Source organism: Ursus maritimus, unplaced genomic scaffold (assembly GCF_017311325.1).
Source record: "Ursus maritimus isolate PB19 unplaced genomic scaffold, ASM1731132v1 scaffold_24, whole genome shotgun sequence".
NCBI lineage: Eukaryota > Metazoa > Chordata > Mammalia > Carnivora > Ursidae > Ursus > Ursus maritimus.
In genome coordinates this window covers 36,388,959-36,416,188 of record NW_024424897.1, presented here as the reverse complement: position 1 = coordinate 36,416,188, position 27,230 = coordinate 36,388,959, and the positions used below count along the sequence as shown (strand labels likewise).

The 27,230-nt window shown below is 36.8% G+C and overlaps 1 protein-coding gene across 2 annotated transcripts in view; it reads left to right on the top strand.

Annotated features, from left to right (window-relative positions):
• Positions 1-27,230, top strand: part of TAF15 (TATA-box binding protein associated factor 15) — a 27,485-nt gene extending 255 nt beyond the window's left edge. Inside the window, exons 2-16 of one of the 2 annotated variants that reach the window (XM_040640978.1) lie at positions 6,231-6,270; positions 7,621-7,672; positions 7,758-7,842; positions 7,926-8,028; positions 10,979-11,172; positions 12,212-12,233; positions 18,843-18,877; positions 19,504-19,536; positions 20,757-20,866; positions 21,831-21,960; positions 23,881-23,973; positions 24,684-24,765; positions 24,882-24,970; positions 25,081-25,585; positions 26,903-27,230. In XM_040640978.1, the coding sequence (XP_040496912.1) occupies positions 6,231-6,270; positions 7,621-7,672; positions 7,758-7,842; positions 7,926-8,028; positions 10,979-11,172; positions 12,212-12,233; positions 18,843-18,877; positions 19,504-19,536; positions 20,757-20,866; positions 21,831-21,960; positions 23,881-23,973; positions 24,684-24,765; positions 24,882-24,970; positions 25,081-25,585; positions 26,903-26,942 (1,613 nt within the window). In that variant the 3' untranslated portion in view covers positions 26,943-27,230. Of the gene's footprint in view, positions 1-6,230; positions 6,271-7,620; positions 7,673-7,757; positions 7,843-7,925; positions 8,029-10,978; positions 11,173-12,211; positions 12,333-18,842; positions 18,878-19,503; positions 19,537-20,756; positions 20,867-21,830; positions 21,961-23,880; positions 23,974-24,683; positions 24,766-24,881; positions 24,971-25,080; positions 25,586-26,902 lie in introns of both variants that reach the window. The other variant, XM_040640977.1, reaches the window with a different exon arrangement.

Below are 27,230 nucleotides of genomic sequence, written 5' to 3'. Positions count from 1 at the left end.
GGGGGGGGGGGGGGGGGGCGGCCGTGGCCGCCGCCATGTTGGACTGAAGGGACGCACGCTCCCAACGCTTTCCGTCTGCAAATCTCGGCGGAAGCGCTTCGGGCCCCCCCTTTTTTGACCCTGTCCTTGGAACCTGAGGAGACGTGCCGCTCCCGGGGAGGGTGTGTGAGTTGGGGGGGGCGGAGGCCGTCTACGCCATCACGGGGGCGGGGGGAGCCCGTGATTAGAGCATCCGCCTGAGAGAATCGGTGCTTCTGGTTCTCCGCTCCGCCTCAGATCTTTCAGCGAGGCCTCGGGCCACTCGTCTCGTCGCCTCGTACCTCAGTTTCCCCATCTGTGAAGTGGAGCTGGGCCTTCCTGACTCACCCATTCATCAGGTGGGGGTCTTGACGCTCTGGGAGCCCTTTCAAAGGACGTTGCCTTGCACGAAATCCTACTTGCCGTCATTCCCTCTACCGTAACCACCAGGATTCGAATGGGGGTGTTTGCGTATAATTCAGCTTCCTCCTCACCCTCCTCTCATTTTTCTCCCTTCCCCAGTTGTTTATCTCCTGCAGGAGCCCTGAAAGTGAGCCTTTTCTATTCTGGATAGACTCCTGTAGGTACATGTGGCAGTTACCTTGAAGCATACAGGCCAAAGGAAAGGCAGTCTTACACGAAACATTAAAAATCATAGACACCTCCGCCCCTCCCCCCTTGTATGGAAGAGGCCTAAAGAAAAAAAGGCATTGATCTCTTCAGGACAGTTTAGATCCTGTTAAACCCGAATTTAAAGTCGGGAACACGAATGTTGTTTAGATTGAGCAGTCCTAGCTAACCACACAAGGTCCACTGTTTTGGGTACCTCACAGGCTGCAAAGACCCAGCTATCCACTTGCTAGAAAACATCATGAGAGATCACGTTTCACGTGGAAAAGCAGAACATTTCCTTGAAGCCATATGATGGGGATCAAAGTGTTGGCTGGGTACAGTCTTTTTACAAAAATGTAAAAAGGAAGGACCTGTTGGTATTAAAAAAAAAAAAAAAAAACTCAACCCCAAACAACTCCCCCCCCCCCTCCCGTCTTGCAGAAGGATGGAAATGTGTGACGAAAAACAAGTAGCAGGCTGAGAGGAGGCCAAATTAACAAGACTGGACAGGAGAATAATAAACATTCCTTAAATTAACCTTAATGTTAAGTCTGAATATTGAGCTTTTGTGGGATGGGACACCTACCTGATGGAAGAGGCTGTTAACTGCACAGGATTTCTCTCTTCTTTCAGTATTTAATCCTTGCTCCAAGAAAAACTCCCAACTAGACATTGGTGCATCTTTTACCAGGTGCATAACTTGGAATGAAGTCTGGTAAAAGCTCCACAGAAGTATGTAGAAGTATATCTTTAGGAGGCGTGTAACCCATCCATGATTTAAAATAAAATTCTCCTACCCTTATGGGGAAATTGACCGTTTCAGTGGACATTAAAAACTATTGGCGTGTCTTGATTTTTAGCATCTTTATTGGTATAAAACAATGGCTATTTTTATAGGACTGTAGCTTTTATGGAAGATTAAATTTTAGAGGTTACCATCTGTAAAGTCCAGGATTTCAGTGTGTCGTATTAGCATGTGAGCTCGTTTATCCATTAGTACTGATCTTCAAAGTACCAAGACACTAGATTAATTTGTCAGTTTGTAAGTAGTTTTTTAAATATCAAGATTGGCTTTCACATATGAAAAGAACTTTATATAAAATTGATTGTTTCTAAATTAAGTCCATTGAAGCGAGAATCTTTAAGTTCTGCTTAGTGTTATATACTGTTTATGCATTTTGTAAAATGTGTATAAAAATATTTTTGACTTTGTATAAAAGTAAGAGTTATGCTTTTGACTTGTTTTTTGGTTAATGTTTCAGTTAATAAATGTAACAGTAAACTCCCCATAAACAGCTAATTGCATTAAGTTTAGTTAAATCCTTTAAACATTACAAACTCAACCACTCAAGATGCCTGACAGAGCAGACTTACAAACTTTATAAAATATAAATATAAAATATTGACTGCTTACGTAGTCAATAAGTAAAAATTGTAAATATTGTAAGTCAGACTCTCATTCAAATATTGTTTACAAATGTGAATTATCTGACACCTTCAAGTTAGAAGTTATACATAGAAAAATTAAAGTTAAGGTACTTCTCATTTTGGCAATATGGCAGACCAATATAAATTGAAAATCCTCTGTCTACAAACACCAAAAATGAAAGAATTCACCAAAAAAGGGCAAGACCTAACTGCCAGAAATGAAGTAGAAGCCAGCATACGGCTAGCTTGACCGTTTCCCTAAAGAGGCGGGTTTAGGTCTCATCATTTAGAGACCTGGGGCTTTTGTTTGTTTGTTTTTAAAGATTTTTTTTTTGAGAGAGAGAGCACAAGCAGGGGGTGGGGGTGGGGTTGAGGGAGAGGGAGAAGCAGGCCGCCTGCTGAGCAAGGAACCTGACTTGAGGCTCCTTCCCAGGACTCCAGGTTCAAGGCCCCGGGCTGAAGACACACACTTAATTGACTGAGCCGCCCAGGTGCCCCTCGACTGGGTTTTATTACCCAAGTACCCGAGGAGATGAAGCCTTTAGACTATTAGAGCCAGATAATAGGAACTGAGACCTTCCATAAATCCTAGATGTTTGAAAGATTGTCTTTAGTGAAAGAGTGAAGTAGAAAAAAACCTTTGTATCAGCATAACCTAACAAGGAAGGTTGGGCCCTGAGTGAAAAAAGTCTGTCCTGAGAATTTGTAACCTGGAAACTGTGCTTCAAGAATTTAACGTAAAAATTGGTTCTGGGCTGGTAATAACCTTGGGGCTCCTGGTAGAAACAAATGAAAAACCTTTTCTGAAGGAAATGTCACAGCCTAGGTCATAGGAATCTTCTAGAAAAAACAAGCCTTGCAAAAGGTAGATTCACATTACAAAATTGTAGAACTCAAGGAAACAGTTCACCAAAATGAGTTTGTGACAGATGGGGTTAGAACCCCTAATAGGTAATCTGAAAGCAAATATGTTTGAAATTACTAAAAATCTAAAGGAAGGAATCAACCATAAGACCAAGGTGTTAGGAAGAAAGGCCATGTAGATTTTAAAGAACCTAGTATGAAATAGAAACTGGTTAAGTTGAATTGTAGACCTAGCAGAAGAAATAATTAGTGAAATGGAAGACAGATACAGTTACCCACAATTCAATTCAGAAGGAGGGGATGAAAAACAAGATTTAGAAACAGATGGAGAAGTCCTGTCATACATCTAATATGTATATAATATGTCTCCTAAGAAAATGTGGGAGGAATCATTATTATAGGTGAGATTTTTCCAAGATGATGAATATTTTGGATCAAAAAGCAGTGGTTTCAAACATGAGACGTAAAAATCAGTTCATACCTAGATACATTGATGTGAAACTGCATATTATGAAATACCAATTACCTACTAGACGAAAATAGGGCAGTAGTAAGATTGGTAGACTTAAAAGTTCTAAGAAGTTGGAAAATAATGAAATGATCCTAGGTCTAAAGACTAAGAGTACCACTTTCAGGCCTTTACCAAAAGAACTAAAAAAAGTAAATCCAGAAAGGAGAAATAGAATGCAAAAAACAATAGAAGGAGCAAACACAGTAAATGTAAAGCAAATATTAACAGTATGGAACATTGAAGAGTAAAGTGATTACATTTGGAAGTTAAAAAATGGAAACAAAAAGAACAAAAATTGAATGTGTAACTTCTAAAGCAATAGGGGAAAAGGGAGTAAAGAAAATCCAGTAGGAGGCAGGAAAGGAGTTAAAAAGAAAAAAACCCTGGTAAGTAGAAAAATCTAATATAGGTGCATAGGAATACATGAAAAGTAGTAGTAAAAATATGAAGAAGCCAGTTGAAAGAGTTTCACATTGGGGAAAATAATTATCTGTATGTTGTTCAGAAATGATATACCCAAAACATAGGAATAAGAAATGTTGGAAGTACAGAGATAGAAAAAGATGAACTAGGCAAACACCAACCAAAAGCAAGATTGTTTAGTTATGTTACCAGTCAAAATAAAGTTTGGACATTTTTAATCATAACATAATGTTAAAATGGAATTCACGAATATACAAATATGTACTTTTATGTGCCTAAGAATATAACCTCAAAATATAGAAACCAAAAAAACAATTGACAAATCTGGTCAGATGGAGTGTTTTTTTTTTTTTAAGCATACCTTTCTGTGTAATTAATAGATGGGACAGACCAAATGTTAAGAGTATGAATGGTATAAGCAGTTAAGTATCTAGACTTAAAGAATTTTCTCAACATTTAGGAAATACACAGTTCTTTTCAGGCACATGGGGGCGTTTATGCAAGTGAAATATTTACAAGGGGAAAAACAAAAAACAACAAATCCTAGTAAGTACCAGGAATAATAGAGAGAAAATACCTTTTCTGGCTGCAATGGAATATAATTAGAAAACAACAGAATCAAAACCCAATACACCTGGAAGTGAAAGCATTTTTAAATCATGGATTCAGACACAAGGCTCACATGTCAAGTTCTTATAATGAGCTGTAGTTTGAAATGCCATAAATAACATTTACAAACTCATGAATATGAAACATTTGTACGTTCTCTCTTAAGTATTTATACTAAGGGCCGTACTTATTGGTCAGTATTATGTCTTCTAGAGTTTTAAAGTCAGGCAACTAAAGAAGTCAGATTTATAATTTCAGGACCAAAGCGACTGGGTTAAATTATGGACTCATATTTACTAGATTTGATCCAGGGTCACATAACCTATATGCTGTGTCCTTCTATAATTTTGCTTGAGTGAAAGGGAAATAAACAGGTCTTGGACTCCGCTCTGTCAGCGGGGGACCCCCCCATCCATTGCCTTGGGATATAATTGAAGCTAAAGCTTAATTTATCCCAAGGGTACCTTAAGTTTTACTCATACTTCCCCTCCCACTTCATAATCCCTTTTCAGTTTCTGATTTAGTTGAAGCTAATTTCATTTTTCATTTGGTAGATGTATCTAATCTGTGGTCCAATTAGATTCTGTGTGCTTTTCATATTTTATTTGGTTATTAGCGATAAATCTGTGGTCATTTTATCATGGGTGTGGCAATGATAAACAATTTTTTCTTCTTCATCTCAGCCTATGTCCTTCACATTCATAGAAATAATTTGTCAGGATTTCATTCAATATTCTTAGGATTTAAAAAAATAATCTTGTTCAGTCTGAATGTAGAGCTCTGCTGCAGAAAAGTGGCAAATCTGATATCTACTACGCTGCCAATGGCAATGTTTTCATATTGTAGCTTTACGGGAATTGAATGCAAAGTCACTGATTTGATTTCTGGTGGGTTTTCAGAACTGTTTGACAGCAAATGATTTTGTTTCGTGTTGGATTAGATTGGGCCTAATGGTCAGCAGTTTCAGATGGGAGTTATTTTTTGCAGTTGAAAGAATATTTCATATAATATTATTCTTATTCATCACTAATAAACTTAGGTCATTCATTTGACTCTGAGTAGAAACCTAAAAGATAGAGCCTCTTCAAAAGTTTTTGATGTAACTGATGTTTTGAGGTATTGGGAATAGCTTATAGTTGAAAAAAGTTTGTTTTTTTTTTGACATTATTTAATTCGTGCCTTCCTTGGTAGTTTTTATTCCCGAAAGGGAAGCTGGGAGTCGGTATTGCTGAGTTGGTATACCGATTGCCCAAATCCCTGAAAGCTTGGTAAAGTTGGGGATAAACAACTAACTTAGCTGCTTTTACCAAAGTCTTGGGAGATCTATCTGTTGCTGCTGACTGCCAGAGCAGTCCAGTACAGGGGGTGGTGTGTATGTTGGGCTGGTGAAGATTTGAAGTCAGTGTAATCCTGGGAATTTATCTTGTCAGAGTGTATGTCTTCCCCTCTTTTTAGTCTTGATTAGTTTCAATAGATGCTTTTTTGCATTTAAGAGAACTTGAGTTTTTTAAAAGGATGGATTTTTCATGTATTGTTTTACACTTGTTCACTTGGTTCTTAAGACCATCAGGACACATTTGTGGAGTAGTTTTTCAAAGATGCAGTTACTGTAAACAAATCCTTGCACAGTAATTTTAACTAGTTTTCCTTCTGTAGGTAGTTTATATTACATTTTCTTACTGCATTTCATCTATAAAAGCTAAAGTCAGCCTTTGAGGGAAACATAATTTTAAATAAGATTTAAAATTCTTTTTATGTGTTTTAGATTCTGGAACTTACGGTCAGTCTGGGGGTGAGCAGCAAAGGTAAAGTATACATACATTTTAATAATACCATGTAAGAGTAGAACTAAGGAAAAAAAGATGAATTTAGTCATGCGTTCCTTCAGAGATTTGGTATCTGGATTTCTTAGAGTTAAATATTAGCTTGTCAAGGGGAAAAGGCCTGTGTACATATGTACTGAAACATTTTTTCCTTTTTTTTTTAAAGCCTTCTTGAACCAGTGAATACACATGCCCCTTAGAGATTAAAACAAATCTCATAGGTATTTTAAAGAATGTTTTCTTTAAGAAATTTTTAAGATGAAACAATTACATGGATTTAGACAGTTGAACTATTTAATAGGTTCTTAGAGAAAGCATTTCAGTTTTTGATTATATATATTACGCTGTTTTTTTCAGAGCAGTTTTTCCTTAAGCATTGTAATAGAAATGTTTAGCATTTTAAAAAGACTCCTTACCATGCTTATAATAAAAGTCTGTTTTTGTGCGACTGTATACATGCAGCAGGGTTCTCTTACTTGCCAGAAACAGCTGCCTTCAAATTACATTATAAATATTTTGCAGCTCAATGTGAGATATTCAGAATAGCATCTCAGGTATCTTCTGTCTTCAGGTTTTAAGCTTCATGAAAACAAAACAGGTTTGACTTTTCTATTCTTATAGGATAGTGCTGACTTCATAATAGGAAACTAGCAAATGTTTATTCAGTGAAATATATTTTATAAAGTTAAATTCTGTTAGCACTTGATAACTCTAGAATAATAAAAAGGTTTTTTTTTGGCAAATATTTTTGGGGGCATATATTCAGAAAGTTTGTTTCTGACTTGTTAGAATTTACATGCTATAAAATTAAAGTTCAAATCTGAGGAAGGTACATTTATTCAGTCAGCAAACTCTATGCCAGGCTGTGCTATGTTACTGGGGACACAATATAGTTACTAAAGGCAGATTTAAGGCAGATAGTAGGAAGAAATTATCTGTCAGAACATAGCTAATTTGATTAAAGTGCTAATTAAAAAGTTATTTTTCTGTCTCAGATTTTTGTTGTGGGTCTTGCTTGCATGTAGTCACTCCCCACACCCAAGTATAATTCTCTTGAGATTTTCTAGTTCTCCTGAAGTTTTATTTGTGCGGGATTGTCAAAGCTAAACTTTTGGTGCTTGTTTGGTATTCAGGAGGTCTGGGAGTGACTTCATTTATGTCTTAACAGTCTTTGGTCATCACCTCTCAATTTAGACTGTAAGAGACAGGCAAATTGACAGTTTCTCAGTAGAGAAGCTTGTATAGGGTTGAAAGTTGAAAATGAAGTTGGTTTTTTTTTAAGCTTTTAAATTCTAGCACCTCTCTTTCAAGGAGTACATTTTTCTTTTACAGTTACTCTTCCTATGGAAATCAAGGCAACCAAGGTTATGGACAAACACCACAGGTAGGTTAAAATATAAATTGTGCTTTTTGTAAATAGTTATTTTTATCTTAAGTAGGTGATAAAACTTGTATTACCTAAATTTCAGAGCTATTCTGGCTATGGACAACCTTCTGATTCCTCATATGGACAGAATTATGGCGGCTACTCCAGCTATGGACAAAGCCAATCAGGTTGGACTGGTTTATTAAATTTGCTATTTTAGAAATTAAAAAATCAGAACATTTACTAAATGGTATATCCATCCAATCTTTAGGTTATTCACAATCCTACGGTGGTTATGAGAATCAAAAGCAGAGCTCATATGGCCAGCCGTCTTATAATAACCAGGGACAACAAAACACGGAATCATCAGGAGGGTAAGGAAACAGTAAAAGCACTGAGATTGTGTTGGGTAGTGGAAATAACACTTTGGGTATTAAATAGACTTCACCACCAAACTCCTAGTGTTACACTTTTTTTTTTTTTGGAAGTTTTGAAGTATGAATTTCATAGTTCTGTATTAGGAAGAAGGTGGAAATTGTTAGCATTGTCAGTTTATTCTTATGATGAGTTATTTGTAATATTACTGTTTAGCTGTATATGAATGCGGATTATTTATTTTTAAAGATTTCATTTATTTGAGAGAGAGAGAGCGAGAGAGCTGGTGAGCGAGCACGAGCAGCAGGGAGGGGCAGAGGGAGAAGCAGACTCCCCGCTGAGCAGGGAGCCCAATGTGAGACTTGATCCCAGCACCCTGGGATCATGACCTGAGCCAAAGGCAGATGCTTAACCGACTGAACCACGCAGGCGCCCTGCAGCACATGATTTAAATGTTAAAAAAACATTTGTACCTCTGCTTTATACCTGAGATTAAATAAGAACCTAGCTATAAAAGGAGACTTTCAGTGCTTGCTTTTATTTCCATTTTATTTTTTAGCTATTTTAGTGTATTACCTTTTCAGGGACAAAAATATTTAAAAAGTGCCCAAACTTATCCACACATTTCAGATAGTCTAAGTATGTTGTATTTGTTAACATAGGTAGGTGAATATTTACCAACAAGTTCACAGGTTCTATAGCTTTTTTATTTTTTAATTTTTGTTTTGGTTTTATAGTTTTTTTAAAGTTTCAGATGTGAGGAGCTTGTTCTTGTTACTAATTTTAATAATAGCAACTTAATTCTTTAAAATTGTGCTTTACATTTTTTGAAATGCTTTTGTATTCCCTAATTGATCCTTAGCCACAATGAAAGAGAGTCAATAATTATACCCAGTTTGTAGAGGTAAAGAGAAATTAAGATTATGTAGCCTCTTAAATTACATAGCTCAAAAATTAGGCAAAAACTGAGATCACAAATACTCTCTGCAGTGAAAAAAATTATTCTAAGTGAAATTCAGTTAAATAAAAGGATTGGGGAAAGATTTGTGAGGTCACATTGTCAGTCTTATAGATAATGAGAGTGTTTTGAAAAGTACAAAGCGGTGTACACGTGCAGAGAATAATTTTCAGAAAGCATGTTACATCAGAAGGAGGAACTCTTTAAGCCCTGTTTGTTAGTTTTAAAGTTAGGAAATCCTTTTATAAGGATGTGTTTTTGGAAGCATGAGATATAAATGCAGACCAAAGAAAAGTGTTAGATTTGGTTTGACGACCGTTTTATTTTTTTTTTTTCAATTAAAAAATTTTATTATTTTTTTATTTTTAAATTTGTAAAAATTTATTTGAGAGAGCGCATGTGCATCTGTGCAAGTGGGAGGAGGGGCAGAGAGAGAGGGAGAGAGAATCTCAGGCAGACTCCCTGCTGAGTGTGGAGCCCAACATGGGGCTCCATCCCATTACCCTGAGATGTTTAACCGACTGAGCCAGCCAGGTGCCCCCTCCCCTTTTTTTGACAACAATTTTAAAGTGAAGCACTAGGGTTCTGACTGTTGATGTGATGTGCTTTGGGTAAGGAGTTGAGGGAACATACTGATCTTTATTATTTATTAGATTGCTGTGGTCATCTGATGCAGAATAAGACGTGACTATTAAGTTATGAGACTTTTGTTCCCTTTTTAAAAAAGTAACATTAGAACTCAAATCCAATTAAATGTTCCTTTCAACATTCCCATCCTGAGAACAGGTAATTAATAGTCATATTGTTTAGCACATACTTAGGAATTTCTTTTTGAATTGCCAGAGATAATAAAGCAGTCTCATTTTTTGGTAGACTAGTTGCAGATAAAAAATGGCATCACAAAGCAGGTTCCTTCTTCTAAAAATCCGATTTAGTATTGTTTTCTTTTTTTTTTTTTGTAAGATTCTGCTTTTTAAGTAAACTCTACCCCCCAGCGTGGGGCTCCAACCCACAATTCTGATATCAAAGTCGCATGCTCCACCCACTAAGCCAGCCAGGCGCCCTTAATTATTGTTTTCTGAAATTTATCTTTGAAGATATTTAGGAGAATGTACTATAGGTTCTAAAGATAATTATAAGAAAATAGTACCCAAAATATTATGAGATAACATTGTTAAAATTAAGTGATAGAGAGCCTTTTAATGTACCTGTTAAAAGGACTCAGCACTTGGAGCACCTGCGTGGCTCAGTCGGTTAAGTGTCTGCCTTCGGCTCAGGTCATGATCTCAGGGTCCTGGGATCAAGCCCTGCATTGGGCTCCCTGCTCAGTGGGGAGTCCCCTCCTCCCTCTCCTCCAGCACGTGCTCCCTCTCTCTCTCTCAAATAAATAAATAAAATCTTAAAAAAAAAAAAGACTCAGCACTGGTTGTGATACATTCGTTAAAGAATGAGACATATTATTGTTTTTTGTGGGAACTTTAATTTTTTTTAAATTCAAGGGGATGGTAAAAGCCACAGCGATTTTTTTGTTTCACTAATGTTTTCAAAGGTACATGTGTTTTTCTCATAATCTGGGACCTCTTCAGTGATAGTGAATTGTTTGAAGGTCATTCCATTATTGATAAGGAGATTTTATAGATAAAAAAAACTAAATGATTTACACCCGAAAGTGGTATTAGGGTTGTCTGGGTGGCTCAGTCAAACATCCGACTCTTGATTTCGGCTGAGGTCATAATCTCAGTGTCATGAAATTGAGCCCTGTGTTGGGCTCCGTGCTCACCGGGAGAGTCCGCTTGAGATTCTCTCTCTTCCTCTGCCCCTCCCGTCTGTGTTCTCTCTGTCTAGCAAATAAATCTTCTAAAAAAAAAAAAAAAAAGAAAGTAGTATTAAATACGGTTGAGGTCTACCTGGTCAGGCCTCTCAGTCTCAGTTAATTTACTACAGTGAACATAATCCTTCTATAAAATTTCAAATTCTTGATTTCTGTTCAGCCAAGGTGGAAGAGTGCCTTCATATGACCAGTCAGACTATGGTCAACAAGATTCGTATGACCAACAGTCAGGCTATGATCAACATCACGGTTCATATGATGAGCAGTCAAATTATGGTCAGCAGCATGATTCCTATAATCAAAATCAGCAGTCCTACCATTCACAAAGGGAGAATTACAGCCACCACACACAAGGTATGATATATTGACCTGTTATTTTTCTTTTTTTCCTTCATAGAATTCTGTTGAGTTTTGGATTAAAAGACCTGCATAGGATTTCAGCTGTTTGTAAAAATTCAGAGTGACCTTGAATATGCATGCTTTTCTCTTATGGCGATCAAAGCTAGTTTATTAGATTTCTGTTCTGAACTTCTCAGACTCCCAAATGCTCATGTGACTTTTTGATGACTGATGACATGAATTTCCGTTGTTGCATTACTTAACTCTGATCATTTGACAATGCTGCTGCTACCAGTTGTTTTGATAGTGGTGGTATACTTGATTTAGGGAAATTATGATCCTGTATTAGCCTTCTCACCTCATTTAAGAAGGACCAGACATTCTTTCACTTGTTCTCTTACAGCACTTGAAATAGTCTCCTGATACTTAGAAATCGATCTGTGCCATGGACATGAATGCTTCAAGGGCACAAGTCTTGTTTTACTCATTTATACCCTCATTGCCTAGTATAGGGCCTGGTTCATAGTAAGTGCTTACTAAATATTTGTTGAATAATTGAATGAATGAATAAGTAAATGAGTAAACGTGGAAGCTCATTCACTGACTGTCTTCAGTTAATATAGTCACTGAATATGTCTTCAGTTTGAAAATCCAGTTATTTCTTTTCCATGCTTGATTTACATTTAAGTATTTTTGAGATGAAGAAATAACTTGTAAGATTAGGGTTATGCCTTTCATCTAATTAAGATTTTGTACCTAATATTGTACTGTAACTCAAACTGTTCTTCACCATCACATCAAATGGTGATGTCCATGTCACCATTTTGCTATCTGACTATAGCAGAATGGAATTTGACACAGATATAATTCTCAGACATATTTAATTCCAGATGGTTTTATGATAACTTGCATTTGAGCTCTGTGTACATGTGCCATTTTCTGAAGGACATAATATGTGACCCAAAGAGCCATTTAAGTTTGTGTTATGGGAAGCCTTTGTCAGAAATGACGATGGTTATTTATTCACGTATATATTTGTTTCTTTCTTTTGTAGATGACCGTCGTGATGTGAGTAGGTATGGAGAAGATAATAGAGGATATGGCGGGTCACAGGGAGGAGGTAGAGGGCGTGGGGGATATGACAAGGATGGAAGAGGTCCTATGACAGGATCAAGGTAAGTATTTAGGTCTAGGTGCCTACATTTCTTCTCTCTCTCTTTTTTTAATTTAAAAAAATTTTTGTTGTTTTACTTAGCTGGTTTGATTCTAGCATCTGATTTAGTTAAGAGGCTTAAGTACATTATGTTGTAGAGAAGAAGGCAGAAATTCAAAATTTATTTTCAGTCTTAAGATGTCAGTAAATTACCTCAGAATAGGCTATGTTAGCAGTTAGTTTATGTGGTGTATAGTAAACACCAGTGGAGAAAATTCCCCTATTATGGTTGTGATTAAACCACTTAACTATGTTTTTCCTGCCAGAGCTATAGAGTCTAAACCCCTTTAAAAGATGACTGAGAAATCCAAGTATATTATATGTAAAACATAAAAGGTAAGTTAATTTTAGATTGGAGTGCAGAGAGGCTCCTTAATGTTGAATCCCCTTGGGAAGGGAAACTATTAGGAGGCGATAGCAGAGTATATAAAGGTGGGGTTGGCGAATGAGAAAGATTTTATGTAATTAAACTATTTTGTCTTCCTTCCTAAGTAAATAATTATTGAAATAATTAGCACAACATTCCCTATCATTGCATATTTTGTTCAGACTAAGCTGTGGAAAAGATGACTTTTTAATTCAGCTTTTCTTTTCCCCACTGCTAGTATTACCAGGTTTTGATATACTTAATTTTGTCATATGTTATGAAAGCTGGTTATAAAATTACTTTCAAATATATCTGTAAATTTAGTACTTCGGCCCTAAAAACAAGAATGAAAAAACTGACATTTGTTTTCCTCAGTTGAGGTTTGCAGTTGCAAATTTATGTGTAAAATACACAGGCTTGAAAGGTAATTTTTGTTCCTTGGGAATTGAAATTGTTAGTGGCCTGTTAACTGACACTTAATAAGGAGCACTCTTCTGCTCCTTAGGGACTCTCTGTCCCTTGAGGTGACCTGAGAAACAAAACTAGTTACATACAGCACTGTTACTTCTTCAAGTGAGCCAGGAATTTGATCACCTACTTGTATTTCTCTGTGTTTAGTGTACAGTACTTTGATACTACGGCAAAACTAAAGCCTAAACATATTCGATGAACTTTTGTAAGACTGAACATCAATCTTTCGATTGATAGCCAAAGTCAGTTTACAATATATAAATATATCATTGTATGCTCTTCATTATCAAAGAGAGCAGCCTGCCATCATGTGGATATAAATGAACAATGTAAACTGATAACGGTGATTACTTTCTACCTGATAGCCTCCTTCCCATTTCAGACAGAATCCCAAACAAGATAGCCAACAGGTGTATTTAAATTTCCAGTTAATATGTCTTGGGTAATTGGCTTCTTTGGAATGCTGTATGTTTTATAGTATATTGTAGGTTTGATTTTCTTTATACGGAAGTTATATCCTATACATTATTTATTAAACTATGACAATGTGTGAGAATGGTAGAATCCCACTTTTCAGGAGGAGGAGGGTAGGGAAATCTTCAAAAATGTTTTCATCTTTGAGAGATGACTCATCTTAGAGATTTGAAAGGACCTGGAATGAATCTCCTAATAAAACAGGGGAGCTCCATACCTTAACCATCTTGAGAGTCCCCTTTTTAATGACTTTTATAACCTCCTTGGCATCATATTTCAGTATAATTTTTGCTCCAGTTTTTGATTTTCAAATAGTTTTATTTAGCTTTAGAACCTTTTCACAGTATCTTTTGCAGAAGCCCACTTTATATTAGGTCAGAATGATACAGATCTGGTTCAAGGTAGGATTGGGGGAGGAGGTCTTGACCAACTGCTGTCTATACCCTACTCCGACCCCCTCCTTCAAGCCAATAAATGGGATGTTCATGAAAGGCCTTTTTTAGGAATCCATGTGGATGATGATGGTTCTCTATATTGGGCTGGTAAATTTTTTATGTGAAAGGCCATGTAGTAAATATTTTAGGCTTTTTGGGCCATATGGTTTCTTTTATAACTGCTCACCTCTGCCCTTGTAGCACCAAAGCAGCCATAGGCAATATATAAATAAACATGGTTGTGTTCCAGTAAAACTTCATTTGGATATGGAAATTTGAAGTTCATATAATTTTCATGTGTCACAGTATCTTACTCAAGATGTATTTTTTAGCTTATTTATAGGAGTAAAGTATTTTGAATTAGAGTAAAAGTGTCCAGTTTCAGGATATTTTTTTCACACTTGGTTTTACATATAAGTACGAAAAATATCCAAACATTTTTTGTTAGTCTTCATCACACTTCCATTTGTGTTTCTAATCATCTTACTTAAATTTTATCAAGGTTGAAAATACAGTCCTTTCAGGGCTGTTTGAAGAATATCTGACATTAGTTAGGTTTTTATTTAAAGAAGAAGGGGCATAGTTTGTGGGTGAGGGTTGGATACGTGGTAAAGGATGGGACATTCTTAGACTCAAGTCGTATGATTGCGTGGCTTGAGGAAGAATACAGACCAAAAGGAAGCTGCCAGCTTTCCAAATATGGAAGAAAAACATGTGAAAATTATAGGGACTTTAGGAACCAATGTTTTTCTTTGAAAAAGCAGTTATAACAAAAAATACTGAATTTCTAATTGTCATCTAAAATTGATCACTGACCTCTTATTGGACTACAAGTTTAAGGCTGTAAGTTCTCGTGTTTTTAACTTCAGCGTTGTGATGAATGCATTGCAGAATTGCCAGAACTTTATAGATAACCATTTTCATGATTAAGTCATCAAGTTACATAGCTTTTTCTAGGCTTTAATATCTCAAGCCTAAAAAAGTCATCTTGAATTTTGACTGTCTTATTAGAAGAGTTTTTGACTAATTCCATTTAAATTGTGCATATGTTCTGGTGATAGTCTAGAATAGCACTGCCCAGTAGAAATGTAATGTGGGTCACAAATGTGAGCCACATAGGTAATTTTAAATTTTGTAGTAGGCACATTAAAAAACAGGTAAAATTAATTTTAATAATATATTTAATGTACCCCAAATATTTTATCATATAATCAGTATAAAATTACTGAGATATTGTATATTGCCTTTTTCATACTAAGACTTAGAAATCCATTTTGTATTTTATATCTTGAGTACATCTTAATTTAGACTGTCCATATTTCAAATGATCAACAGCCCCATGTGGCTAGTGAATACTGTATTGGACATGTAGCTCTAGAATGAGAGATTCTTGGCTTCTTGAAATGTGGGTAAATGTTGAATCCAGAGAGCCTTTTTACCACAAACAGAAGACATGGGAGGAAATAAGACGTAAATACAGCTACTGTTGAGAATGATATTTAAATCCATTGAGTCATTTACATTTGGAATTAATGTTAGTGTTCTTCATACCCAAAAAATTGTATTTTGGATTTACTATGAAAATTCAAGCATAACACAGTTTTTTTTAACCTTTTCTAATTTTTAGCTAAATCCCTTTTTCTCTTTAGATAATGGGTTTTCTGGAAACAAAGATTCCTGTATTGTCCTTTTACTTTTTGGCAGTTTTTTAAGTCCTTGAATAGATATATTTAGATTTTTTTAAAATGAAAGATTTGGAGTAGAGATTCTGTCAAAAGAACTTTTTCTTGACAAGAGCCTGAAATTAAATGACCATCAGATTAAATGAGCATCTTCTCCTCTACATATGTAATACTGTAACAATGAAAGAAGCCTCAGTCTACCTTAGGGTAGGCTGCTCATTGTTGTTTTGAACTTGGGACAACAATTTCTGTAGTTGAGTCAAGAATATATAGTTGGTTTTCTTATGCAGGAGACACTCAGCCATACATTGGAGGATGTTTAATCTCTATAAATACCTCTACTGCTTTACCTTCAAATGTCCTTACTTCAGGAATTCTTTATGTGTACAAGTTTGCTGCTTTTTCTGGGAGGAAGACAAATTGTTGTGGCAACATCTGCACCAAGATGTTCCCATATCTTCATTGTCTTAATTGGCTAGTGAAGCCTCAACTTGGTTTATGGAAAAGGGACTTTTGTAACCTGACTGCAGGTTTGAAAGATTCTTAACCACAGGCCCATCTTTGGTTAAATATTTAATAGTGAGTACTACTTGAGGTTTATGTAGTATATTTAATATAATACATTTACTTATAAGGGATTATAATATAACTAGTTAATATGGAATTTCCTAAGTGAAGAGAAAAATGATTGAAACATTTGAACTTGAATGAAACATTTGAACTTGAAAGAAGGCTTCACGTAGGATTGTAGATCATCTAGACTGGTGCTTCTCAAACTTTACATAATGAATTCCTTGGGGGATCTTATTAAAATGCAGATTCTGATTCAGAAGGTATGGGTGAGGCCTGCGATCCTGCTTTTCTGAGGTGCTCTCAGACTCTGCCTGTGCTCCTGTTCCCTGGACCACCCTTTGAATAGCAGGGATGTAAACCCTTATTTTGTGAAGGAGGAAACTGAAGCCTAGGGAGAATTACTGACATGTCTGAATTTTCAAGATTGATTAGTGACGGTAAAGACTGTACCCTGAGTCTCTTAGTTTAAAGACTAGTACTTTTTCAAATTCACTGTGATGTTTTCATATTTATGACCATTGTGTTGAAATCTTCAGCTGCCATATTTTCAAAGGAAATGCTCAGTGAAGGTGATTTAAGTTAAAATGTCATTACATGGAGAAATAGGAAATAATAAACCTATTCGAATGTCATTTGTTTTATAGCACTTTTTTTTTGCAGTGGTATGGCCTTTTTTTATTGTTCAAAGTTATATTGCTGGCCAGAATGGAAATTACGGGAATTAGCTGATATATGTAGTTGCATATTTTCTCTCCACTGTGGCCAGATAAACAGTTTGGTACTTGGCTTAAGATAACAGCAAAATAAGTAAGAGGTATCTCTTCCAGCACTTACTTGTGAAAGTTGCCTATTTTAAAGAATATACTTTATCCTGGGGACTTTAACCTTCTGATAGGAATGTGGGCTTAATATTTTCACTAGTTCTTTCCTCTTTTTTTTTTTTTTTCTTTTGAGTTCTCATGATCGTCTTTGAAGAAAGCTAAGATATCTTGGTTTCTGATAATAAGATTTATAGCAGATTAATCTCAAGAACTCTGTTAGCTTTCCTTTCTTAAAAGAGTAAGGAGTGATATACAGGTCCATTAGAAGTGTAGGAAGGGCTTGGGTACTGTTCTAAAAGGGGGGTCTTAGAGACTCAATAGGAGACTGTATGTGTATAAAGGACTTGAGCTTTATATTGTCTGCATAGCCTTGAAATAGCCTTATTCTACTTATAGTCTTCCTGGAAATTAAAATTAATAACAAATTAAGATGCATGTGTCTATACCTAAGCTAGTTGCAAGGGGAGATTTTACATCAAAATAGTAGAATAGACTTATAAAAGAGGACTGCTTTCTCAGAGAGGTTTTTCTCAGGATGGCTCAGAAAAGCCATCTATTTAGAGGCTACAGGGGGCAGTGTTATCATTACAGGAGAGGCTTTTAAGCATTGAAGAGACCTTAGTGTATTGGATTAGTTTCTTGGATTATAGTAGAATATGATTAATAGTAGTACAATATTAGATGTCACCATCTGAAAGCTGGGTGTTTTTATTTCCATGACATATGTGAATCTTAGAGGATTACTTAGTTCAGGCAAGAGAAACAAGCTTTTAATGTATGAGTATTTAAATAGTTTCTTGATGAGAGAGATCTTAGATTTCTTACGTAGGTTTATGCACACAAGGACCATCGACTTACCAGTGGAAGTTTGCCAAATAGTCATTTTCTTGTGGGCAGCTGTGATATTGGAGTATGTTGCGTTCTGTCTCTGATACGGTCTGCTGATTGGTGTACAGAGCATTTGGTAGCATGAATCTCAGTAGCTCTGATATGAAGAGATCTCGTATATTATAGGGGTGTAGAGTAGGAGGGCAGTTTTAAGTTATGCTTGCTTTTAGTGCTCATTTTATCAGATTTCTGAATGATTTGAGATTTTTCAAGACTACTTTCATTCAGGCTCACTTTCGTGTATATTTGTACCTCACTTTTTTTCATCTCATAAATCCCACAATTTTGTATCACAATAGAATATACTACTAAAGTTTTTACCTCCCATTCTGCTATCAGAATCTTAACCTAGCTTTATATTGTTCTTCTGGTCTTTTTCCTTTTTCCTCATATTTAAAAAAATATCCCCCTTGGAAAGAATGTTTGCTCCAGGGTAGCATTCTTTATTCTGTGCCTCCAGCTTTTAAGTTATGATATGAATAGTATCCCTTTGGCTTGGGGTTGGGAAGATTTTAAAATAAGAATATATGAGATACATTCTGTAGTAAGCTTGAAAAGGCAACTTTGTGGAAATAGATTCTTGGGAAAACACTTAGGTGAAAACAACATTTTGGAGTCTATGAAATGGAATTTACTGGAAAGTTAGAGGTGCTACTGTTTCCCTAGGCGCTCTACTTGTGACAGTTAAGTGTAGATTGAGCCCAGGGCTCAGCACATTAGAGACTTAAGGAAGAAATCATTTCTTCAATTTTTCCTCTGCAGTGGTGGTGACCGCGGTGGCTTCAAAAATTTTGGTGGTAAGTGCTGAGTATCCCAAAATGTTTCAGTGGAAATGCTATATAAATCTAAAAGCCACCAATATCCCGCAGACGCAGTCTAAGCCCTTTCTTACTCTGTTGAGGCTGGTGTGTGTTGTGTGCTTTAAAAAAAAATTATATATATATATATACATATATATATCAAAGAAAACATTAAAAAGCCAAAGTTGATCTCAAACAGTCCAATGGGTTTCTACACAGTGAATTTGCATGAAAGAGTCTGTGGTGACCGATGAATGAGACTTCCACTGGATTTTGACAATACGTTTTTTAATAAAGGTAGCTGACATGGTGCTGTTAAATTATTAGGGTTTTCCAATCAGCCTTCACAACCAGAGCTTAACAAAAGTGATACACTAGCATAATGCCAATGTGGCGGGTACCGTCTGGGACAAATTTAAGGAAGTAATTGACTTTCATCTTGATTTCTTAAACTTAATAAAACTTAATTTATGTATTTACTTTGTAAATCTGTGATGGTTGACTTTCAAGGATTTTGGAAGTATTGACTTTCATGCCTTGATTTTTATTACTATTTCTTCATAATTTCTAATGAGTTGCCTTAAATAGCTTTTTTTTTTTCTTTTTCTTTTCTTTTCCCTTAGGTCACAGGGATTATGGACCCAGACCAGATGCTGGTAAGGTTTATAGTAGTTTGTGACTTTGCCATTAAGAGAATGTTAGTTTTCCAATTTTTCAAGGGAAAAGTGTGTGTGTTTGGAGGAGTTAGGGCAGGAGGAAGATTTAATATGATAGTGTTTCCAGAATTGGGGAGCTTCACTTCTAAAAAACATACCAGAATGAAAAATTATGGGAAATTGGAAAGTTTGCTGGGGAAAATTGGTATGTTTGTGGTTTCCTATGCTCTGCTTTTTCTTTTGTGAAGAAATACTTCATCTTGTATTGCTAAGTAACATTACTTATTTAAATACTATAGATCAGATTTGAGAGAGTTGGTATCATTGGGAATTTGAAGTAGAAAAACTGTGTTTAAGAAAATATTACATTGGATTGGTAGTCTGCTTAGTGGGCCTGAGAAACCTGAATTCATACATGGGGAGAATTGTCTTACTCTCAGCAGAGGTCACTAACTTCATGTGGCTTTTATTTTTAAATGAAATTCAAGGCTACCTGGAGCCTTTTGGAAGTTATAATTTAGATATTAAAAATCTATTTGAGCCAAGAAATTTTAATATATATTGAAATCAGAACTTTTGTTTTTATTAAGATGCCAAAGTATTCTATATGGATGGCAATTTCTGAATTATCCCTTGATGGACTGAATTTTTGTACATCTTTCTTACTTTGTTGTACTAATCCAAAAGTGTGCATGTAAGGTAAGGTGTGTGTCAAGGTGCCCCTACCCTCTGGTATATACAAAGCTTATTGCAATGATCGGGAAAACAACAGTTGTGCTTGGCTTGCTTGGAAGTCCAAAGTGTCAGATTTGGGGAATTTTCTGCTGGAGAGCCTTTAAAGTATTGATTAGCTGTAAAGTATTAAAGCTCTCCAAAGAAAGGAATGCTAATAATGCTGTCTTCATCTCTTCATGAGCTTCAGCCCTGTATCTGAATCTAAAGAGTAAGATATCTAAGATCTCCCTTAATTGGTCTGTATTTCACATAGTGTGGACTTGATCCACTTTAACTGAAGTTTAGTTGTAAGGATTGATCTACTACCGAATAACTATGGTGACCACTTTGCATGTTGATACAAGATTTTTTGTATATTGGTCCTTTTTCCTTTTGGTCATAGAAATAGCTGAAGGTGGACAATAAATTATTGCTCTTGATTACTGAACAGGATGTACTAAGACCAAGGAATATGTAAAATTAACCATAATTTTTTTCCCCCTTAGATTCAGAATCTGATAATTCAGATAACAACACAATCTTTGTGCAAGGACTTGGGGAGGGTGTGTCTACAGATCAAGTTGGGGAGTTCTTTAAACAAATAGGAATTATCAAGGTGAGTAGCAAGTATGGCTTATGTTGAAAATCTCATAATTATTAACATATTCTAGTTAAGATATAAAGATTACATAAGATTATTGTGTCTCTTAGAATTCCCTCATACACATGCCCAACCATATCTGTAGGCCTTTTGCTAAATTTGCTAAATACATGAAAATTTTATTCCTTGCTTGTTTATCTTTCCACAGCCTTCTACAGCTTTAGTTTTCAGTCTTGGGCTCTAAAAATAGTCTCTGCCTAGTGCCTAAAATTGTGAGAACCAAATGAGATTGTGAGAACATTTTATAGATTCTGAAAGGCCATTATATGCAAACTGCATTACATATTAGCCCAGTACATGATGCTTTATTTCATAACTGTATTTATTGTGTACTTAACATGTCTCATGCACCATTTGTCTCATTCATGTATTTCTTCTGTCTTCAACTTAGAAAGAAGCAGTAACGGTAGTGTTAGTAGATTTTAGCATTTGCCTGAAACCAGTTTGCAATTGTCCTTGTTTTGGTGTCTGTGGAATTACTCATTTACCCATGACATGTAAAAAATTCACACAGTTCTGAAGAGCAAACGTCCTTATTTGTCTTCTACTCCCATCCCAGCTGGCTGTAGTGTGTGTACCTTAGTGGTAATCTGTTAATTTGCTTGGTGTACGTTCTTCCTGACTTTTTAAATGTTTTACAAGGTATATATTTACATGAAGCATTATCTGTATTATTTTTGTGGGTTTAAAGAAATTATACACAGATAAAACAGTATACTGTGTATCATTTTCATAGCTTGGGTTTTACTTAATATATATTAAGAGAGATTTCCTTTTCAGAACCTATAGATAACTTAATTTTTATATTAGGTACAAAGTATTTGTAGTATGGATATATGAATTCCTTTAAAAAAATCTTTATTTCTGTGGTTTATGATCACTTTAAAAAAATGCTAATACCAGCTTGTTTGTTCCTCAGACAAATAAGAAGACGGGAAAACCAATGATAAATCTGTATACAGACAAGGACACAGGGAAGCCAAAAGGAGAGGCAACAGTGTCATTTGATGACCCTCCTTCGGCTAAGGCAGCCATTGACTGGTTTGATGGTATTATCTTTATACAGTTTCAATATGCAGTTTGGATAAATGTTTTAGAGTCTTGAAGTCAAAATATATTCTGGTGGACTGGTTATTTTCATGTTTACTTTTGTGGATATTTTAAAAATAAAAGCCAGAGTTTTTACATACCTTTAGAAATGAGGTAGATGAGCTCTCTCCTTGTTTGTCTCCAATATTGCCTTATTATTCTACCTTGTGCTTGAAGCCACCCTGATGGAGATTCAGAGGGCTGGCCTGCTTAACTCTCTTCTTTATAAATTTAGATTAATTTCCCTTCAAATACAAAGTTAATACATATTTGGAAGAAATATTAAGACTTCCCCCCCGAAAACAAGAAAATATGGGAAAGTAGAAGAAAGCAGTATGCATCCATAGTCCTCTACTCAGAGATAACCATAGATAATATTTTTTTATTAAATTTAACTCTACTCTTTTAAAAGCATTTTTAAGTTTGTCATTATAGTCCAAATGTAGTTTTGTCTCATGCTTTTTTCATTTAACATTTTAATAGTCATTTCCCCATGTTATTAGAAATTCATTGTTTTGTACTCTAATAAAAACCAACACTTACTGCGTGTTTACTGTGGTTTATGGGCTAGGCATAGTTCTAAAAGCTTTATGCGCATTAATTCAGTATGACCCTCACGGTAACCCTATGAGACATACACCCTATTATTACTATTTTTAGATGTTGAAACTGAGGCACAGAGAAGCTGTATAATTTCCAGAATTATAGCATAACTGGCGGAGTCAGGATTCAAACTCAGCCTGGATCCACAGTCTCTAAAGGACTTAACCATGCTAGATTAGATTGACAGACACTTGAGGTCCCTTCTGGTTCTGAGATTATTGTACCTGTGTCTTTGAAAACATAATTGCATTTCTTTACTTCAAAAATGAGATTGTGATACTCTGTCCTCGCCTTCATATCCTTTAGTTTTTTGCGTTAATCTGGCAGGCCTCATCACCTTGCTCTTGAAGGCTAGGTCCATTCTTCTTCACTTTTCTGTGTTTTCCATAGTTTTGGTGAATTAAAAAGCAATCTCTTTTGCCCATATGTTCAAAAATAATTGTGCTTTTTGCCCACAGGGCATACGAGCCTCTTAAACCTAATTCTATAGTTCAGGTCATTCTACAGCTTTGAAAATACTGATCCGTGAGTGGCTTCCTAGGTCCTACTCTCTGATACTCTAGAAAGTTGCCAGCCATAATAATAAAGGCTTTGATTAGGGAGCTAAGGCCCCTGGAATTGTGACCATTTTATGAATCCTCTTGTTTAATGTAAAGTAGTAAAAAGATTAATTCCTGTCTCTAAGACCCTGGGGCTACAGAATATAGGTTTGTGAGCATGTGTGTAAATAATCACATATGATTTCATTTTTCTGGCATGTATTACTTTTAAAGCTACTACTTGCATATGGTAAAAGAGTTTCAAACTGTACCAGAAGTGTAGAGTAAAAAATGAGCTTTCTACCTTTGACCCCCAGTGATCTCTTTTCCTCACCTGAGAGTTGAGCATAATAGGCAGTGTATATATAGCATGTACATGTAAAGGCACATGTGCACATGTACATGGGCACACCCACACACACATTCCCTTTATAAAGCAGAAGTGGTGACATACTACACACACGGTTCTGCACTTCGCTCTTTTCATATACAAATACTAGATGGGGGGGGTTGCTTGTAAGAAGTAACTGCATCCCAGTGACAGATCTGCTCTATTCAGTAGATTGTATTATGTTTAGCACTGTTACCTTGACTCTTAGGGAATACTGTTGTGTTTGAATTTGTGTGAGGATGTCAATTATTGCTCTGAAACTAAAAATTTCCAGGACAGTTTATGTTTTTGTTGAGAGGTGGAGATGCAGAGTAGCATTTCTTCAAAACTCTTTTTTTTCTTCTTAGGAAAAGAATTCCATGGCAACATCATTAAAGTGTCCTTTGCTACCAGAAGACCTGAATTCATGAGAGGAGGTGGAAGTGGAGGTGGGCGACGAGGTAAGACACTTGTTGCTCACAGGCCTGGGTAAAGTATCAAACAAAGGGTTTGAATTTGAGTCCATGTTCTGTCTCTATTGTGTGAACTACTACCTCTTTCTCCCCCTAAGATAGAAGTGGAAAAAACTTAAGGTAGAAGATTTTTTCCTTCTATCTTAAAGTGAGAGTGAGTAGAGAAGGGAGATTGGGTAAATAAGGTATCATAATAGGTAAGAAAGTAGTTGGAAGAAGGTTCTAGAAATCCCTTTGGAAAGCTTTGTGGCAGTTTGTTATTCACCTGGAGATCAGGAGGTAATTGTTTAAATGGTACCTAATTAGGTAATCTGACCAGTTTATAAGTTCCCTGATACAGTGGCTGCCACCTTGTTCATTTCTATTGTGTTTAATTTCTTAAATTTGAAATACATCTTCTCTACCTTTATCACTAAGATACTCAAACCAAAGAGGGTATTATAATAGAAAGTGGACTTTGAAATGTTTTGGTTCATTATTTGCACTGTAATATGTGCCAGTAGTCTTTTCCCACTTTTCTTGGATTTACTAAGTAAAGCCTCAAATGAAAGAATCTGAGCTCTACTATAGGGGTTAATTTTGGGGGTGGCCACCCAGTTATTGATGGTTGCTTGCTCTTAATTTTTTCATCTGGTGCTTTTCCTCTGCTGTGTTAATGTCAGCTGCTGATTTTTCTCTCCCGCCCTTCTTTACCCCAGGCCGCGGAGGATATAGAGGTCGTGGAGGCTTTCAGGGGAGAGGTGGAGATCCCAAAAGTGGGGACTGGGTTTGCCCTAATCCGTAAGTATCCTATTTACTCTGGCGGTAGTAGGAGTTGGGATTGGGGTTGGAGGATGCAAGAGGGGGTTCTGATTCAATTGGAAATAGTGAACATTTTTATTTTCCCCCTTTCTCAGGTCATGTGGAAATATGAACTTTGCTCGAAGGAATTCCTGCAACCAGTGTAATGAGCCCAGACCAGAGGACTCTCGTCCCTCAGGAGGAGGTGGGTCGCTTTTTAACAGCATCTACATGGCATTTATCTTCTGACTAGCATTAAGGGTGGTTTACATTATTATCCTTTTGATCTCACTGGTTTGCATCTCTACCTTGCAGACTTCCGGGGAAGAGGCTACGGTGGAGAGAGGGGCTATAGAGGTCGTGGGGGCAGAGGTGGAGACCGAGGTGGCTACGGAGGAGACAGGAGTGGCGGTGGCTACGGAGGAGACAGAAGTGGCGGCGGCGGCTACGGAGGAGATAGAAGTGGGGGTGGCTATGGTGGAGACAGAAGTGGGGGCGGCTATGGTGGGGACCGAGGAGGCGGTTACGGTGGGGACCGAGGAGGTGGCTATGGAGGAGACCGAGGAGGCGGCGGCTATGGAGGAGACCGAGGAGGTGGTTATGGAGGAGACCGAGGAGGCGGCTACGGTGGAGACCGAGGAGGAGGCTACGGTGGAGACCGAGGCGGCTATGGAGGAGACCGCAGTGGGGGGGGCTATGGAGGAGACCGCGGTGGCGGCGGGGGCTACGGTGGAGACCGAGGTGGCGGCTATGGAGGTGACAGGAGTGGGGGCGGCTATGGAGGAGACCGAGGCGGCTATGGAGGCAAAATGGGAGGAAGGTGAGTATTAGAATGTACTTGTTAACCCGTTTTACCTCACTGCTCCTAGGCTTTAGGATCTGAGCCCTTTTTGTCACATTTTCTTAAGGTCCAGTTTTTTGGAACTTGAATTTTTCATTGGAAGCTCTCTCAGTGAGGATGGAGAATAGTCATTTAGTTTCCTATTTAGAAATTTCTAAAACTCATTTTGTTTAGGAAATTCTGTTTCACAAATCTTTATGTCGGTGTGAGTGTGTGTATATGAACATGTGCTATTCTTCCTCATGGCTAAAGATAATTGAGATTGAGATATAATTTGAAATTGTATGTAAATCAGAGGTTCTTAATCTAAGTGAGGGGGGCACACCTTTCATAGGGGTGTGTTTTCTGAAATCCTGTGTGTTGTACCACCCTGTAGTTGTTTCTCTGGAGATTCTGGTAATAGCTTTTCCAGACGAAAATCACTGATGGTAGGTACTGATGGGAGTGTGTTGTCACGTGAATGGCCTAGAAGCAGAAAAAGTTGAACCACCAGTGATGTGAAAGAACTTCAGTTATTATACTAAGCATCGGTATGCCAGAGGCAGTATAGGGTAGTGAGAATTAGTATGCATGTGGTTAAGAGCGTGTTTTTCAGAGACAAGACTTCTCTGGGTTCAAATTCTGGCTCCACCATTTACTGTGTGACCTTAGGCAAGTTACTTAACCCTTTGGAACATCAGTGTTCTCATCTCCTTCGTGGAGTCGTATTAGATTACTATGCTATGACAGTTCCTGGCCCATGGTAAGTGCTATATAATTGTTAGCTATTAGTAATTATTATCTTTTGAACCCTTCTTACTGTGCGGGAAATCCTGTGGAAGTATCTGTATTCTTTAGTCCTCCTCTTAACCCCATGAGGTAGATGTATTTCCCATTTTATGGAGTAAGAAACACTGAGTACTTTTCCAAGGTCACATAGTAAGTGGCAGACCCAGAATTCTTACATGACAATGTTTGCTTGCCTAATTCTGTGATGCCACTCTTCTGTTTAGAGTGCTGGAATTGGCACAGTCTCTGACCTGAAATACCGCAGTGGTTTGGAGTCCTTATTCTAGATGGGAAGTTTTGAAGAGAGTTAGTGATAGCAAAAAGCTTCTTCTAGGAACTTTGTGTCTTAAAGCTGATAAATTAGACGTTTATTAAGGACCTTCTAGGAGTAGAGAAATAAATTAGGTATGGAGTCATTCTTACAGAAATTGTCAAACCAACGCCAGTCACCAGCACGCTGAGGAAGTGTCTGATGCTCCCCCTTGGTAGAAAATTAGAATTTAGTCTGGCTCTTTATTTTTTTCCTAGAAACGACTACAGAAATGATCAGCGCAACCGACCATACTGATGACTGTTTTGAATGTTCCTTTGTCTCTGACATGATCCATAGTGAAATTGCCAGAGTTTTGCCTGCTGCTTTCCTCGTGGCCTCTTCTTGGGTAGTGAAATTAAGTGACATTTGGATTTTTATTTGGGTGGGAGGGCTGGGACAATTTTTCTTTTAGAAATGTCCATTGAAATTTCCCCGTTTAGTTTCCAACCTCCTTTCCAACCCTTGAAGCTAAGTGCGTTGTAAAATATTGCCAAAATGGAAAGTGTTTTGTATTACTGCAATAAAGGCTGCTTGTTTTGTGGA